We start from the raw sequence: 16,957 nt of genomic DNA, 5'->3' as shown, positions 1-16,957 counted from the left end.
CATCTGACAGCCACCCCTGTCCCCACCTTACAATATATCAGGGAGAAGATACAGAAAGACTTTAAATACTGTAGGGACTTTGTTCCCCACTTGTCCCATACAACAATTGGATATAACCCTCTTTTTTGTTGCTACTGGGTGACAGCTGATGAGTTAAACACCACTGAGGTAGGTGACAATGCCCTGTAACACTGCAAATTGTGTTGCTGTCTGATAATGTCTGAAATCTTTCCAAGCATTCACATCTCAATGGATTTTCAATGCGATGACTTTTCATGAGATGAGCTTCTGTAACAGAGCGGCACCAGTGTTGCAAGATGACTGTGTGCCTGAAAAGGAAAATTTGCTGTTTTTTTTGAATGGCTGGGAGAGGTCCAATCCTGCATGCAGATGAGAGTTTCTGTGCCATCTGTGTTCTGTCAGAAAGGAGCCAAAACATCTCCAGCTAATTGTTAGACTATTCCATTGTGTACACCAGAGCCATTTTTACTTTGCCAACACAAGGACTGTCCCCAGCATGATCAACTATATATCACAGAAAGTGGAGTGTAGAGGATTGTGTCATTCTGAACAAAGACATGCTGCAGGAAAGGTGTGAGGCAGAGCAAGAAAATCTGAGATGTTGTTGATTCTGAGTACAGAGTTCAGTGTATGAATGAAAGGTGGGTGTGCTGCGGGGGCATTCCTGACAAGTGCAGTTTGATTTTGCTGAAAGCTAGGGGGGACAGTGGCCAATAGGCTTTTATTCCAGATGAACTGAGTAGGCTACAAATGACTGAAAAGTTTTATTCTATCATATACTTCCCTGTATAAACAAAATGCTAATAACCTGGAAGTGAAATAAGAGAGAGCTTTTTGTCAGTATTTATCCTAGTGAAACTAAACTAAACCTGGGAGGGAGGTAGATACATAGAAGATTAGGGAGGCTGAATCCTGGCATCGGTTTGGGAGAAGGTTGGGGGCTTGCCTGGCTCTGATGTGCATGCATTTGGCATTGCAAGGGTATAAGAGTTGAGGTCTGAATGCGCTCGCCAACCAAGTTGACCTGTATTGTTTTCTTTAGACTGAAATAAAAAAGTTCTGCTTGCTAAACCTAAAGCCCGTCATGGCATTTGTTTTGCAGAACTACTTTCAAAGCAATCATCCACTTACTTCCCAGCATCTTTGATGTCTGAAAATCCCCTCTGTATGAATCTGGAAAGTATGATGCAAACAGTGCAGCCTGGCGGGCTCAGCATAAAATGATCAAGCGATGCTGACAAGAATTGCTTTTGTAACGGTACAGACTGACATCCAGGATAAGAGGATACAGGAAAAGAGAAGGGGGCCAAACCAGCCAGTGGCTTAGGAAGGAGCCCCAGTAAACAGTTGTTCCTGTCTCCCTCTCTGGAGCCCCCAACTCCCCTCCTCTTTCTTCGGGATGTGTTTGATATGCTGGTCATGTCTGTGGGATCCTGTGTGTTTTTCCATCGTGCAGAATGGCTCGGTGGACCCGGACCTATCTCTAGCATTATTCTGCTCTGTGGCCCGGAGCCACTGAGTCACTAACCCGGCCTTCCTTCCTGTCTCAGCTCAGGGCCGAGCCTCCAGTGCAGGATGGGAGATAACTTGCTAATCGCTGGGCCCAGCGCCTGCAGGGCGATAAGGCCGGCGTTTTCTGCATTCTAACATGTGGCTGCCAGTGAAGTTTAAATGTCCCACTAACACGTGTGTCTATCAGCTGTGCTTCTGGTTAACACGTCTCCACCTCTTTGAGCTCATGACGTTCACAAGAACGTGCAATGCAGTATGCAAGTTTGATTAAGCAGTGGAGTGTAGTGTATTTCTGACTCTTTTCAGGTCATTAATGGGATTAAAAAGGTGGGGTATTATCTCTGTTCTTGTTTAACTTGTATATGGATGACTTCTCCAGGCAGTAAAATGTGTGTGAGAATAGTTGTGTTTTTTCGGCAGCACACTGGGTCTATCTGTACATTTTCAAAATGTGTATATTGATAGTGATGATCTTTCTCTCTCGTGTGATTGTTGCTGGTTTTAATGTATTTAAATATCTAGTTTATCCATGGGCAATGAAAATAAAGTGAAGTTGTAGTGAAATAAATAAACAAAATGTTCTGCAATTAAAACAATCAAGGATTCTTTTGTAAATTCAGTAATCACAACAACAGTTTGCCATTTTCCTATTGTTGTCTCAGCCATGTTTACGTCCAGTTAAAAATGCACATTTCCCCTTCCTGTACCAAGGACCATGTGTCCCAGTTTCCCTGAGGACACTATGTACTGTACGTTAAAGATCTGGAAAGAGAGGATGAACAGGCAGGGGGGCCTGTTCATGTTTGGTTCAGCTAAGGTGAAAACAACGAGTTTGTGTTGCAGAAATATACTTTTCAGTGGAGATAAGATGTTCAGTGGAGTACATATTTACATCTAACAGCTGTCTCCTTTGCATTTCAACAAATGGTAACCGGAAATCACAGGTTGGTGTAGTTTGAATCCTTAATAAAACAGGATCTGGGGATGCCTTGCTCACAGTTTCGGCCATTTTCCTCAGGTTCATGTTCTGATGAGCTGTGTGATGTTTTTAATGAGGCCAAAGAGCATATCCACCACCGCTATTGCCATTAGATGTCTTGTCAGCCAGTCAGCTCTAATATTTAAGTTTTAGTATTTTGAAGCATCTCTCTCATATTTTGGTGTCGTTTGTAATCTATCATGTTATATCATACTGTATAACCATACTGTTTTCTGCCAACTAAATGAATGTTTCGAACTCTAGTGGAATTGCTCCATCCTGTGAAGAGACATGAACTTGTTCCATTTTTATTTGACACTTGCTGTCAATTCAAATAATTTGTAGAAATGATTTTCGCAGTTGTCAGACAATGAAGCGTCTAACTGGACTCATTTCACACTGGCCAGTGAGCAGGAGGAACTGGGAAAGATCTTACTCCACTCATTCATAGGAGGTCAAGCTGATAGCATTAACATAGGCCAACTTCAATAGATACTTTAATATAACCAGAAGATTTTCATGTGCCCAACAGGGAACTAAAGGCAAAAAAAACTGAACCAATTTCAATTCTCTTTAACAACAAGCTAATTAGCAACACATCTTAGAAACTGTCCACAGTGAGACTACACCACCCTTACTGATGTCTGGCAGCATTGGACCACCATTCTCCTCACATGCATTTGTTTTTGGAGCCGGAACTGTCTAGGTTTTGGTCAGTCTTGAGGTGTGGGCTCTGCCACTCTGACCTTTTCTCATCCGTTGTGACCTCCTGACCTCTGCGTCTGACAGCAGCTTGCTGTAGCTACTGCACAACCCCCCTGCTTCCCCTCCACCCAGCTCCTTACATGCACTCCCAAACTGAAGCAACAGAGTGTCTGGCGGCAGAGCAGCTGAGGATTTGAATAGATCTGGGCTGGAAGTCTCCACTCCTTGGAAGTCTGGTCTGAGGGCTATACTGTACAGCACAGCAGCAGGAGGCAGAGAGGCAGCAGCGACTATATATAGTGTTCAGGGGCAGAGAGACCGTCTTTTATCTGCTCATTTAATTATTTATTCGACAGCTCCATCCAAGTTGGACTCTTGGTCTTGGGTCATCTGTCTCATTTGATCTGTCTGGCAAGTAAAACCAGCCCGACTCCACTGTCTGCCTCCATATCGTCATGTCGATCTCCATTGTTTGAATCATTTTCCTCCAACTGCATTCTTTGTGCTACTGAAAAAGTTACACCAATGCTCTGCCTAATTGGAGAAATCTGAGCTGCTATGTGGTTAAAGTTGACTTGACCAGATCTTTGTGTTGCTGTAGCTCATATTTATAGACTACATAGGTCTTTGTAATTACCCCACTGCCATGGCTGTGTCTGTGAATCAGCTCTCTCCAGCACAGTGGCCAGCAGGCCTCTGAAACAGGAATGCTAAATACATAGTACCAGAATGTGCATATGCCATTATAGGGCAAACCTCAGATTTTGCTGCATTTCCGTTGTAGTCCATGTTTGTACTCCCTGCTCTGGATAAAGTTATGTGCATGACAGTGAGACAAGGCTTGATTGATCTGCTACGCAGCCTTGTATCAAAAAACGTAATCATACACAAACAGGGATAATCATTCACATTGTTGATAAGTTACCTAAAAATATCATACCCATTTTTCAGAACAGGCTGAAAATTACAAGTATTTTCACTACGTTGTTTTTCTTCCTGTATTGCTTCAGTCTTTACTGCAACTTGCTTTTTTGCATTTACTAAACACCTGTGTTGATTAACAGCAGCAATTTATACTTGTGTGAATTATCACCCCCAACAATCCAATCAACACATTTCATTTGTTCTCATATCACTCATCAGACACACAAAGAACAGTCCATTTTTTTATAGAAGTAACACTCAGAGGAAAAATAAAATAATACTGCTATGAATTATTTGGTAAAATGTAACAATTGTTTTTCCTTTGTTTCTGTTCTTTTTTTCTGTAACCAATATTGCTCATCTTTTGCCCCTGATACTTTACAGTGCAATAGGAAAAGTATATTTCTCCCAACTAGCTGAGGTGTGAAGACAGGAAGGCCCATATGATGTAAATTTCCAAATAAGGGGCAGTACAGAGGGTGGAGAGGGCTCTTGCTCTATATGATGTCATGTCCCTGCAGCAGTTTGCTGGCGATAAGGAAAAGAGTGCAACTTCACATCCACAAATGTGGTTTGACTTCTCTTATCATCGTCTTGTGGCTGATCTGCAATAACACACACAGGGTAGATACGCTGTCTATTCTGTTGCAGTAAATATGTGTGAAGCACATTACTCTTTCTGGTTATTATTGATACTATGACCATATTGTATGTATCAGCATGTTATTTTGTGTGACTGCGTCAGAAGCACGGCTGTTTTCACGGCTAAAATACTCCCCATCCCTGCGTAAACACTGACTGTATCCGCTCTACCCCTGGCTCCTGGCTCCCTCATTGATTGGCCTGGACAATTTATTAGCCATTGTGACAGTTTCCTGTACAGCCAGGGTCGACAGGGGAAACGGAGAGGTATGCAGATAATGTCTTCAGAAACATGGTGCACAATACCTATTGTGTTTTAATTGCAGGTTGAACTGTCAGAATGTTTTCCACATAGCTTTTAGTGTGCGTGTGTGCTGGCTTGTTATTCCACATACGTGTTCTACTGCCCAATCTATTCCCTCAGCTTGCTGAGTAATCTAATAAAGGAATGAAAGCTTTAACAATGGCTTGGCATCTATGAATTAGAGTTTTCATCCATCTGTTATTGTCAACTTCAGTTAAAACACCTTAATAGAAAATATTTGGTCAGAAACGTTGTAAGTCAGCAAATAAATTTTGGTACACATTTCTAATAAAGGCAAGTTGCCCTTCTGTACTGCAGTTATTGAGCAGAAACAATAGAATGATGACAATACAGCCCAATTATTGCATGACCTTGTACTGAGAGTGACGAGGGCAATGACCTTTGACCTCCCTGTGTGCAACAATGGGGACATGTAATGACATACAGGATTTGCCAGGGGTTGTTAGACACCTCTGCAGCAGCAGTCTGAACAGTTTCAAAATTGACTGACAAGCGGCGGTCATACTAAGGTATGTAAATATGTCTTGTTTGTCTGGTCTGTGCTAGTATTTGACAAGAACAGCCAGGTTTAAGATGATGAATGTTAACACCTATCATGTTCCATGAACTCAGCAGAGGTCACAGACTCACACTCACAGTTTAGGGCTCAGCGACACTCAAATGGAGTGCAACTATCAGAGGTAGACACTCATATGGTTGGTTTAATATGGTAACACATCACACAGGCAACTGCAGGAGACATCTTTCAGTTTTATTTATGAGGAGATCCTCTAACATAAGTGATACAGGGTTCATGCAAGTGCAAAAGTCCAAAACTGCTGGATTTCAGTCTATGCTGTGCTCATGTTACATTATTTCACCTTCACCCTTTAATATCACACCTGCCTTATCCATGCAACATGAAAACTGATAATACTTGAAAGGAAAATGGAAGGCTTACTCTTAAAAAAGAGAAACAATACAAGGACTAACACTTGGGAAATTCAACTTCATACTGAATAAATAAATGTATAGGATTGGAAGCATATTGATTTTGAGGTTGTTGACTGTATTTTTTTTTTTTTTTTTGAAGAATTTTGTTGCTCGAGGTAATGACTAGGAAAAGACTGGTTTGGAACTGGTGAATTTATATGAATTATGAACATTAATTTGAGAAAGTTAGGTGAAAAAGTATTTAAACCCTTTGGAATTACATGAATTCCTGCACAAATTGGTCATGAAATGTAATCTGATCTTCATCTAAGTCACAGGTCAACAATAGACACAGTCTGCTTAAACTAACACCACACAAACAATTATATGTTTTCATATTTTTATTGAATACACCGTGTAAACAGTCACAGTGCAGGGTGGGGAAAATGTGAACCTTGGATTTAATAACTGGTTGGCCGTCCTTTGGCAGTAATAACCTCAACCTAGCGTTTCCTGTAATTGCAGATCAAACTTGTCCAGTGTTCAGGACGTATTTTGGATCATGCCTCTTCAAAAAACTGTTTCAGTTCAGCAATATTATTGGGATGTCTGGTGTGAATTGCTCTCTTGAGGTCATGCCACATCATCTCAGTCAGGCTGAGGTCAGGATTCTGACTGGTCCACTCCAGATGGCATATTTTCTTCTGCTGAAGCCATTCTATTGTTGATTTACTTCTGTGCTTTGGGTCCTGTTACCATCTTCTGTTGAGCTTCAATTGACCCTTTGCGAAGCCACGCCCCATAGCCAATCATAGTGCAGTATTGGACTCACTCTAACTGAGGTCTGACACTTTCATGGCTGCGCTCCATTGACTCATATGCAAAAAGTGTCGTTTTCTAGCTTTCTTTTGCTGTATTTTTCCAAGACATGGTCAAACCCTGTTCCTGGACGATTGTAATAATAACAATCGCTACCCAGAGAGGTTGAAAGAAGAAGTACTATTTATTCACTTTCCAAAACCTAAAACAAATCCAGAAAAATGTAGCCTGTGGACTGTTCCTAATGTAATGTTAGTTAGCTAACGCTACCTAACTTAATTTACTACTGAATGTAACGTTATAAAAACCTTCTGCTTTTGCTTTTTAATGATAATAATAGTGAACAGAGACCTACCCAGCTTTACAGGAACAGTGTCAATCCTTGTCCTTTGTCTCGATCATCAGGTGATGCGGTGGTTCACTTTTACTCTGTGATCGGTAGGCTTTGGCTTCTGTCTTTATTTGTTTAACGTTATTTTAACAGCCTGAATAAAACCTTCAAATGTATAATGCTCTCCTTTCTGAGATCGCTTTTTTCATTTTTCCAAACATTTGACATTTCTCCAGGGTGTGCAGTTATAGACAGTGCAGCGCCGTGACAAATCCCACAGGTCCAATGGTTTGTTGGAGTTAGCAACAGTAACAAAGGGGGGCGTGGGCGCTTAGTGAAGGGTCAATGATGGCCACATATCATCCTGCAAAATTTCTTGATAAACGTTGGAATTAATTTTTCCGTCAAAGATAGCAACCCTTCCAGGCCCTGAGGCAGCGAAGCAGTCCCAAACCATGATTCCCCCTCCACTATACTTCACAGTTGGGATGAAGTTTTGATGTTAGTGGGCTGTGGGCTGTGTTTTTCCTGCAACTGTTCATGTATTCATTATGCCAAGAGTACACCAGAATATATATTGTGACCACAGCCATACACTCTCACTGGTATAGTAAAACTTCGCTGATGAATGCTAATTACTCAAATTATATCATTTCAGTAAGATCATTAAATGTAATGAATTAAAAGTGCACTGACGGTTATTAAAGTCCATCACAGTAAACCTGTAGGTTATATACATGCTGCCTTGGCAGCTGCAAACCTGATAATTTTTCGGACTGTTCTACTGGATGTCCCAATGAACATCTGGCAAATCCATTGTACCTCACTAATGTAAGACAACTGCGAGTCTAATGACAGCATTTATTTATTTTTTTTTACAGTAATGCAGCTGCACCATCTAGTGGACACATTAAATCATGAGAGAAAATACAATGATACACTATTTATTTATTTATTTGTGTTGAATACAAACACAACTTACTTTTTCTTTTTTTTACAATGTGTAGACAAACAGTCAGACTTCTGAGACACTTCTAGGGTATAGTCACTGAAATGACCAGTGACTGTCACTGTAAAGACAGAGAGTAGAGATTGGAAATCCTCTATCTCTAATATCTATGTTCAGGTCCAGCCTGAGGTCCCTCTGGTCCTCATTAGGAGGCAACAGTTGTATGCTGGTTGGGACATTCATAGATGGAGAGGTTAATCTGATGATCCTCAGTATGGATATGTATGGATACTTGGACAAATTCAGCTCATTCTGCCTTGGGCTACAGTGAACTGGAAAATCGGGGGGGGGTGGTGGGTGATGATGATGGGGGAGTTGATGATGGTCAGCTCCTTCGCTGTTTCTTTTGGAAGAACTTCTGGTATTGCTTGTTACAGTAAAACGAGGAATCATCTGAGGAAGAGGAAGCTTCTTACTAAGTACAGACTCAGTGCCCACACCCTTGCAATTGAAAAAGGGAAACATAAAAAGTCTTGGTTACCAAAAGAATATAGTCTGTGAGTGCTGTACAACCCGTGAGGTGGAGACAGAGACATATTTTCTCCTGAAATGTGAAAAATATAGAAGCACACGAGAGCAGATTCCATCTATTAATACCGGATTTCAAATAACTTGAAGATAACAATAAATTAAGAATAATCCTAGGAGAAGGACATACGGCAAACCTTGCAGCCAAGTATGTGGCCCTGTGTCACAACCTGAGGGACAGCGAGCAACTCAGCCAACAGTTGCACTCACACAACGTTTGCTGCACAGCAGGTTACATCTTGTTACAAGTAAACGTTTTTGATTTTCTTGCAAACTTCTTCGACAACAGCGTTTAATGAAAAATTCATGCCAATAAAGCACACACAGAGAAAGAGAGAGAAAGAGAGAGAGAGAGGGATGTTGTAAGGAAGGGAATGCTTAATAAAGTTTTTACTTGCAAATTTATTAAATCTGTATCAAATACAACATTTCCATTCATTGCATTTATTTTTCAAGTATACTGCATGGAGCCCCTGAATGTGAGGTAACATTTTAAAATGACTAACAGGCAGGCAAAGATGTTCAGGTTTTACTTTAATAGTACTGTAAAAATGTCTGTTTCCACTTTTGTTTTTCCTTTGTTCCCCTGTTTTTTTGTATGCAGTCCTGATAGCAAATTTGTGATTTGTGATTGACTTGACTTCAACTTTTAGCCTGAGTGAACAGAGAAACATGTTATAAAAAGGGATTGGATGGTCTGACAGTGTGAATTAAGAAGTTTTATCTGCATCTGTCATCACTGTGTGGCTGTGAATGATCTTTATAAGGCAGGGCCAACATCCTGTTGTTCACACCAGTAACCTGACTTCAGATATTTACAGATAAATTAATTGCATGGTTGCCTTTGTCCAGCTTTACTCATTATTTCTCCCAGTGTCCAGTTCCATGGATGGCTCAGACGCAGGACCTTGCTGTGGTGGGGGATCTTCTGGTAACACACACACACACACACACACACACACACACATTTGAAACATTTTAATTTAAAGTAGGAGCACTCATTAGAATGACATGGAAACTAACTAGAAGGTTCAGAGAAGTGCATGTCAGACCATGATCCAACTAAGTCGCTCTGTTGGTGCAGTCCAACAGAATGGACAGAATTAGGTCAACTAAGACCCAAGCTAGAAAGACAATGTAGTCTTTATCAAGTTGAACCCATCTCTGCCTCTGAGTTGCCAGAAACTCTAGAGTGCCAGTGTGTTATTGGGGCATGTGAGCAGATAAGGAGAATGTATTCTTCACTGGATTAGGAAGGGTGCTATCTTGTAGTAAGTGAACACGTTACATGGAGGGCTGTTGTTCAGAGGGTTAGGGTTAGGACACTGCAGCATGTCTGTGATACTGACATTAACAAACATGATGGTAAGGACCTAATAATGTGCCAGCGTGTAATCCACACAAAAATCCTGCACGGGAATACAGACTTTGACAATCCTTAGCATATGCTGATTTTAGCATGTAACCAAAGCTCAAAAGTACACAAGAGAATAAAAGGACAGTAACTAATCATTTACAATACCTTCAACCAATCGCATAGCTAACTTCCGGTCTTCAGTAACGTAGAGCGCAGCCATGAGGAAAAACAGTCCACCCACAATCCCAACAACTGGGCAGACCATGAGGCTGTACTTCAGACTGTGGAAGCTCCAATCAGGAGTTTCAGGTTTAGATTTGTGTATGGCATCAGAGATCTACTGGAACAGGTGTGAAGACAACATGAATCCATTGATACACAGAAAAAGTGATTTCAAGCTTGCAGAGGTACCATTGATGAAACAGTACACTTAGAATGAGGTTGACTTCTCACCGCTCCTACTAGGTACGGACTCCCAGCGTCACCCAGGAGATGGCCGAAAGTAATCTGGAGGGCCTCAGCTGTGGACCGTCTGGTTGGTATAACAACATACTGAAAGGTAACACAAAACAACCTGTTGGCCTGAAGTTTCAGCAGACTGTTTCATATTTTTAGTTCCACATGCACCATTCAAACTCACCAGCAGTATATCGGCCAGGACAGCCCAGTTCAGTGATATCAATACTTCACCTAAGAAAATGAATACCTGAAATAAGGTATAAACATTTAGCAGACTTGGCAATTGATAAATTAATTACTTGATAATCATATTTGAGTTTGAAATTCTCACATATTCTATATGAGCTTGTGACAACATTTTGTTGCAGCTGTAATGCCTTTACTGAGTGCCATATGCAAATACCATGGCTGCACATCACATTAAATCTACGCTATCTCTAGCTCATTTAGACATATGAGGTGAAACTCTGACATCTCGACGAGAATTTAAAATCAAGTTGAAATAAATAAATAACTAAATAAATAAAATCATGTTCTGTGGATTTGAGACAAATCTGTCTGAAAAACTGAAGGAAAGTATTCACTTTGAAATCATTGTTTAGGTCTAGTGATTCATGTTGATATCATTCTGTACTAGCCCTACAGCTTTGCTTGAAGAAATTCAAAAGATCTACAACTGTGTTTGTTCTTCACAACAAGTACAGGCAACTCTAACTTTTACAGGTTTGGTCTTACTCCCGTCATTGTAGAGCAATTCATAAAAATGATCATTTATCTAGAGCAGAGGTTTTCAAAGTGTGAGGCAGCCTCCCCAGGGGGGCTCCAAACAGTTTCACGGGAGGCTCAGTGAATGGAAGTTAAACAATATCCATCCATCCATCCATCGTCAACCGCTTATCCTGCGTACAGGGTTGCGGGGTTAAACAATATTACGTTGGTTATTACAATAGTTATCAAAAGGACATCACATCGAATGAAGAGAGTGTACAGAGATACAGTACTTTTGGGGAACTGTTTTTCCCACTTTATCAGAGGTTTGGGGGCCCCATTTCCCAAGCTTTGTCTGAGGGAAGGCCCACAGTCTCAGACTTTGAAAACCCCTGATCTAGAGGACCCCAGCAAAGATATACATACATAAGTGGTGGGAATGCTTGCTGATGCCACAAAAACGGCGATAAAGAGGCAGGGGCCTGAACCCAGCAAGCCTACTGCGCAGATGAGTGGGTCCGCATTTGGCACCTTGTCCCTGAACCGTCTAGATAAAAGAGTGCCAATACATCCTCCCAGAATGCCCGTCACCACCGTCACAGCTCCGAAGATATAGCTGCACAGGCAGACAGCATTGTTTAAACTCTGTTGCCCTTTTGAAGGAAATTAAGTATATGAAGGGTGATGCAGGTCAAAGGTCATACCGCACCTGTCTGTGGCGTCGCAAGGCTCTTTGGTGCACGCCGGTCGGATTTTCTGAGTGACCTGAGCTCTGGACAGAAAAGAAGGTGTCCAGAAAGCCAGGGCTCCAGTGAGGAAGGCTGTAGCCGTCACTCCCAGTGTAGACCACACGTAACTTTTACTAGATTCAGAGTGACAAAACAAGAAGATTAGTAAAATTTAGGGACCAATGCAAAGTATTACAGTATTAACTAGAGCCTGAGCAAAAAAGCCGAACCATTTTATTGACTGATATTTGCTTATTGCAATACAGAAATGCAGAATGTGAATATGTTTGCCATCATTTAGAAACAGTGACAACATTACATAACATGTCCACGGGAGCACTGACATGTTTATTTTTTACTGTGTATGTCTTGCTCTGTATATCTCCACAATTAGTTAATAACCAAATGTGAGGGATATAACAATGTTAAGTGTTCGTGTAAAAACATGAGTAGTGGCTAATATATTATTAACAGATTTTTTATACTTTCAATCATTATCTGTATTGGCCTCAAGACTCCAGTATCTGCAAGGCTATAGTATTAAGCCAGGTTTTAATTTACACGTCATACTTTTTCAGAAGATACTTGATGTCCTCCAGGTAAGAGCTTTGCCCTCTAACCCCCTCTCCGTGGGTTTCAGCAGCACCCCTGGGTGGGTTAGGGCACAAGAAGACCAGCAAGAAAAGTCCCACTACACCCAAGATGGGAGTCATCTAATAACACAGAATAATTTTTAGACATCTACAGTTCCACACATATAGACTGTATATATATATTTTTGCTCTGCTAAAATCTACGTTTACTAATAATGAAGATGTTCTCACCCTGAGAGCCCAGCGCCAGTCCCCTGTGAGAGAAGCAATACTTGCCCCTGTTATGTATCCAAGACCACTGAAAATAACAGAATAGTAAAACCATTTGAGTAAAGCAATTGAATGTCCATATTGTCTTCCGAGTTTAAGCTGCATTGAACCTGGAGGCTCAAATTGGAGGCATTTATGATAAATGCTTTAAGGACAAAGCCACAAAATTCACATCATCTTTTTCACAACGCACATGGTTGTTTATCTTTCTCATTTGATTTGTCAGCAGCAGTGTTTTTAAATGAAATGCTGTTCAGTTGAATCTCTCACAAGTGGTCAAAGCACTATTCGCAAGATATGTCAGAACAATCCACACTTTCAATTGCATTCCCACACAACAGTACATGTTTTTGAGTTGATGGATTAAAACATGCACAAAAAAATATATAAAAACACACAGTTGTGGAATTTAGTTTGTCTCAAACCTTCCAACAGGGATAAATATGTAGAAGATACAGATCATGAGGCTTCTTTGAGGCCCTGTAAAGAGGTCAGCGATGATGGTAGGAGCAATGGTGGAGTAGCTGGCCTCTCCAATACCGACCATGCCTCGCAACAACATCAGAAGCCAGAAGAACTAAAGAGATCAAGATAATGGCACAGAAGCAGTTCAACAAAATTTAGACCTACCACAAGGATCCTCTCACAGTTTAACAATGGCATTCTTACAGCCAAGAACAGTAAAAATACTTAACTATCTACATTTATTTCTCAAAGAAACTGCAGAACACAATATAATTTCTACATGTTGTGGGCTAGGCTACACTAAACAAAAGTACAAAAACATTTGACATTTATATTGGCATTTTTTGTTGACTCATGTAATGTCCATCAAATGACAGAGGAAGAAACACTAACTACCAGCAACAGGAAGTAGCATCCTGTTGCTTCTTGTTTCCTGTAAAGTGTATGTGAACACATCCATTTATCACTTACCGACTCAGTGACAAGAGAACTGCTAGCCGCAGTCACAAGCCACACACACAAACCACCAATCATGATGTATTTCCGGTTGTAGCGGTCCCCAAGATAACCGAAGAGAGGGGCCATAAGTAAGAAACTGCAGATGAAGACTGTAAGTAAATTAAAAAGGATTAATTCCTTCTTTATAATGTGACAAGTTTCCACTCATGAAACCTTTCAAAATAAAGCCCCTGCAAGAACATTTCTATCCAAGCATCTCTGACTAATTTAGAACACCACACACACATTTTATTTATATCAGTCTTGAAATAACCGACAGTGTTCTGCAATTAACTTGCAGCACGTATTGCATCATAAGTAGTCATCTTAAGTAATGCTGTGTAAAATGGGGCCCTTCAAAACATGTTTAAAACACTGATCTCTCAAAGAGATGGTGTTTGAGCTTCATCATCATACCTGTTTGTAGAAGTGCAGCTGTACTGTCACTTATATCAAAGAACGTCTGAATGTCAGTAAGGACACCTATATGAAAAAAAAAACAATTCATGTGTAAAAGAGAGAAGCAGTAAATGTTGTTTGCCAATAGCTAATGTTGTCATGGCAACACAAGAGATTATCTAACCTGCTATTGTGTACCGTTCCATGTAGTTGAGCAAGTTGAGGTAGCAAAGCACAGCTACAGCTATGTAGGCGCCTCTAGGCGATGTGGCTGGTTTGTTGTCCTCTGTATTTGGTGTAAGTGATGAAAGACTGTTCACAAAAGAGCCATAACGTAGACCAGAGCTGGAGCTCAGACTCCAACGAGGTAGCGGTTTGTCCTGGGGGGATGTCACTGATGCCTTTGGCTCCATGGTGAGGAGCTCTTTCTTCACCTGGAAATGGAGAATGTATGACCTTGTTTTCGAGAAATCAACCCTTTGCACTCTCACCAAAGATTATGTTGCAGCGTGTGCACAGTAGTTTGGAAACAAGTCTTAGCATTAGACAATGAATACTTTAGAAATAGTCCTTACGACACAAAACGCAATTACACAACTGTGTAAGAACAAAATGTCAAATGGCAGAGAAAGGAGAAGAAACATTTTCTTACAGAATAGCTTTGTAACAAAACCCAACAGTTTTTGAGTGATTATGGAAAGAGTTCAGAGCTCATATCTAAAGAAAATATGCCAGGCTATGGACACAATATACAATCCTGAAAAACTACTGTGTCAAAAGCATGTTTTGATAGGATCATCAAGTAACAAGATATGTAAAAGATACTATTGTAAATTGAAGCATTTTAGCAGATAAGATCAAATGTGGTGTCATGTTTTGTGCATATGGGCTGCAACATTGTGTTTACAGAAAAGTATGAATGCATTCTCTCCAGCTGGAGAATCAGGGCAGTGCCAACAATGACACTGTTGCATAAAATGTGCAATGTGCATAAAACATTTCTTCTAAACAACAAAGATCAAAAACACTGACACAGTTGTTGGTGTATTCATATCATACAGGTATAATCCTTCAGCAATTATTCTCTATAAATTAATATCTAGATGAAAACTGGACCCACAAACTTGTTGATGTCTTCTTTCTGTAATCTTCTCAGTTCATTCCATATTTGCAGTTGTCGAAGGATGGTGTGGCTCCCTGTGTGCCTCTGAGGATTGAAGAAGCTAACAGAGGCCTCAGCTCTAACATGCCCCAAGAGATATTAAGTTAGCAAAGGGACCAGCCCACTCTGGGTTGGTCATATGTTTTCACACAGATCTTCACTGTGATGTAATGCTGTAAACAAGCCAAATATCAGTGAATAAAACAATGTTGAACAAGGTTCTACGTTAACGGCCTGATTCCTTAATAACATTTAACAGCTTTGTAGCAGATATTGCCTCTGAGATGCGTCTGTCCATTTTTTTGTCAAATTGGGGAACATAAAAGGTTGTACTAGCCATTGCCCAAAATAACTTGTGACTTAATAAGTCTAAGAAACATGCGCCCTAAAATATATTTGAATATTCTCATAGCATGGAGGATGGGAAATCCCCTCAGAGAACCAAGAAAACTGCTACTTTGTTTATCCTTATGTCTCAGCAAAACTGTGGTATGAAACCCATACAACTGCTTAATTGGTGGCATGCTACAACTGCTCTGGCAATTTGTGCTATGTTTGACAAAATCCCATGGCTAAAAGAATGCAAGTATTAAAATGCTTAATAACCTTCACTTCATAGCAAGTGAGGTTGGGACTGTAAAAGGATGAAGGATGAGAAGGTACCGAGGTCAAACATCACGGACTGACAAAAAAACAGACACACATGTACAGGCTCATAAGCTGCCAACACAGCTGCATGTGTGATCAACACTAGATCAGAATTTGTGGTTAAAATTGACTAACCAACTTAGTCACTCAACACAAGGCAGAACAGACTGATAACGGTCAGGATATGAGATAATTTTTCACCTTTAAAGTGTTTGGTGAGAACATAGCAGTTAATATACCATCTCATGCAAGATAGAGAAGTGTGTGGATTAAATAACTAAAATCACCTAAACAATGTATTACAAATACACTTGTATTTGTTTATTTGACTATGCTTTTCTAAAACATTGTTAGTATTTCCCCCAGTATTGGTAGTATTAGTAGTTGTACTGGTAAATGTACAAGCAAATTAAGTTTGTTTTGTAAAATACATTTTGTACTCATTTTTTCTGCTTCTTGGTGGCTGTCAGGTTTTGGTTAGTTGCTGCCATTTAGTGTCTGAGCATTACAGTCAACACTTTCAATCCTGTAATTCAATGCAATGATTCAATGCTAATCTGAAAATGCTTATAGAGGTCGTAAAGTAGGAGGTTGAAAATGAAAAGTCTACGATCGTGGGCACCTGATCAGAATGCATGGAATAAGCCAGGAAACACTGAAAAAAGTTTATTTTCTTCAAAACACAAGAGCGACTTGAACATAAATGAGGATGGGAAAAATACATATAAGGTTTTGAATCTGAAAGGGAAAACAAACAATATTAGAACTTATGTACATTTGTTGACATGTCTCAGATATATTAATATGGATATAGGATAAGAACTAAAGAGTAAAAACTAAACTCTTCTTACCAGACCTGCTGCTCCTTATGCAAAGGTAAAAAAAAAAAAAGAAACAGGCAAAAGGGAGTGCAGTCTTTAAATAAAGTGTGATCAGGTGAACTCAATTGCGTTAATGAGCCCA

General features: G+C 40.2%; 1 protein-coding gene across 4 annotated transcripts; it reads right to left on the bottom strand.

Moving 5' to 3' along the window:
- Positions 1–9,089: 9,089 nt before the first annotated feature.
- spns3 (spinster homolog 3 (Drosophila)) lies at positions 9,090–15,442 on the bottom strand. 4 transcript variants are annotated; one of them, XM_046040666.1, is made up of 13 exons: positions 15,305–15,442; positions 14,369–14,618; positions 14,203–14,268; positions 13,759–13,895; positions 13,248–13,399; positions 12,784–12,850; positions 12,530–12,672; positions 11,941–12,093; positions 11,658–11,847; positions 10,705–10,770; positions 10,518–10,616; positions 10,230–10,401; positions 9,090–9,635 (listed from the first exon to the last, which is right to left on the bottom strand). In XM_046040666.1, the coding sequence occupies exons 2-13, from the start codon at positions 14,595–14,597 to the stop codon at positions 9,562–9,564; spliced, it is 1,548 nt and encodes a 515-aa protein (XP_045896622.1). In that variant the 5' UTR covers positions 14,598–14,618; positions 15,305–15,442; the 3' UTR covers positions 9,090–9,561. The 4 variants fall into 4 exon arrangements, with proteins under 4 accessions (XP_045896622.1, XP_045896624.1, XP_045896623.1 ...); XM_046040668.1 differs by having other exon boundaries at positions 9,090–9,632; XM_046040667.1 differs by having other exon boundaries at positions 15,309–15,381.
- Positions 15,443–16,957: the final 1,515 nt, after the last annotated feature.

Source organism: Micropterus dolomieu, linkage group LG23, assembly GCF_021292245.1.
Source record: "Micropterus dolomieu isolate WLL.071019.BEF.003 ecotype Adirondacks linkage group LG23, ASM2129224v1, whole genome shotgun sequence".
Classification (NCBI taxonomy): domain Eukaryota; kingdom Metazoa; phylum Chordata; class Actinopteri; order Centrarchiformes; family Centrarchidae; genus Micropterus; species Micropterus dolomieu.
Note: the sequence above shows the minus strand (reverse complement) of the source record. Positions and strands in the feature narration are given on the sequence as shown.

Bases quoted from the DNA above. Each gene is read 5' to 3' on its own strand.
- spns3 (XM_046040666.1), bottom strand. From the start codon at position 14,597: ATGGAGCCAAAGGCATCAGTGACATCCCCCCAGGACAAACCGCTACCT. The intron at 12,851-13,247 runs GTTTGAGACAAA...TGTTATTTTCAG, and splicing joins ATATTTATCCCTGTTGGAAG to TGGTCTTGGATACATAACAG. The intron at 9,636-10,229 runs GTATTGTAAATG...GTGTGTTACCAG, and splicing joins AGCTATGCGATTGGTTGAAG to AAGATCCCCCACCACAGCAA.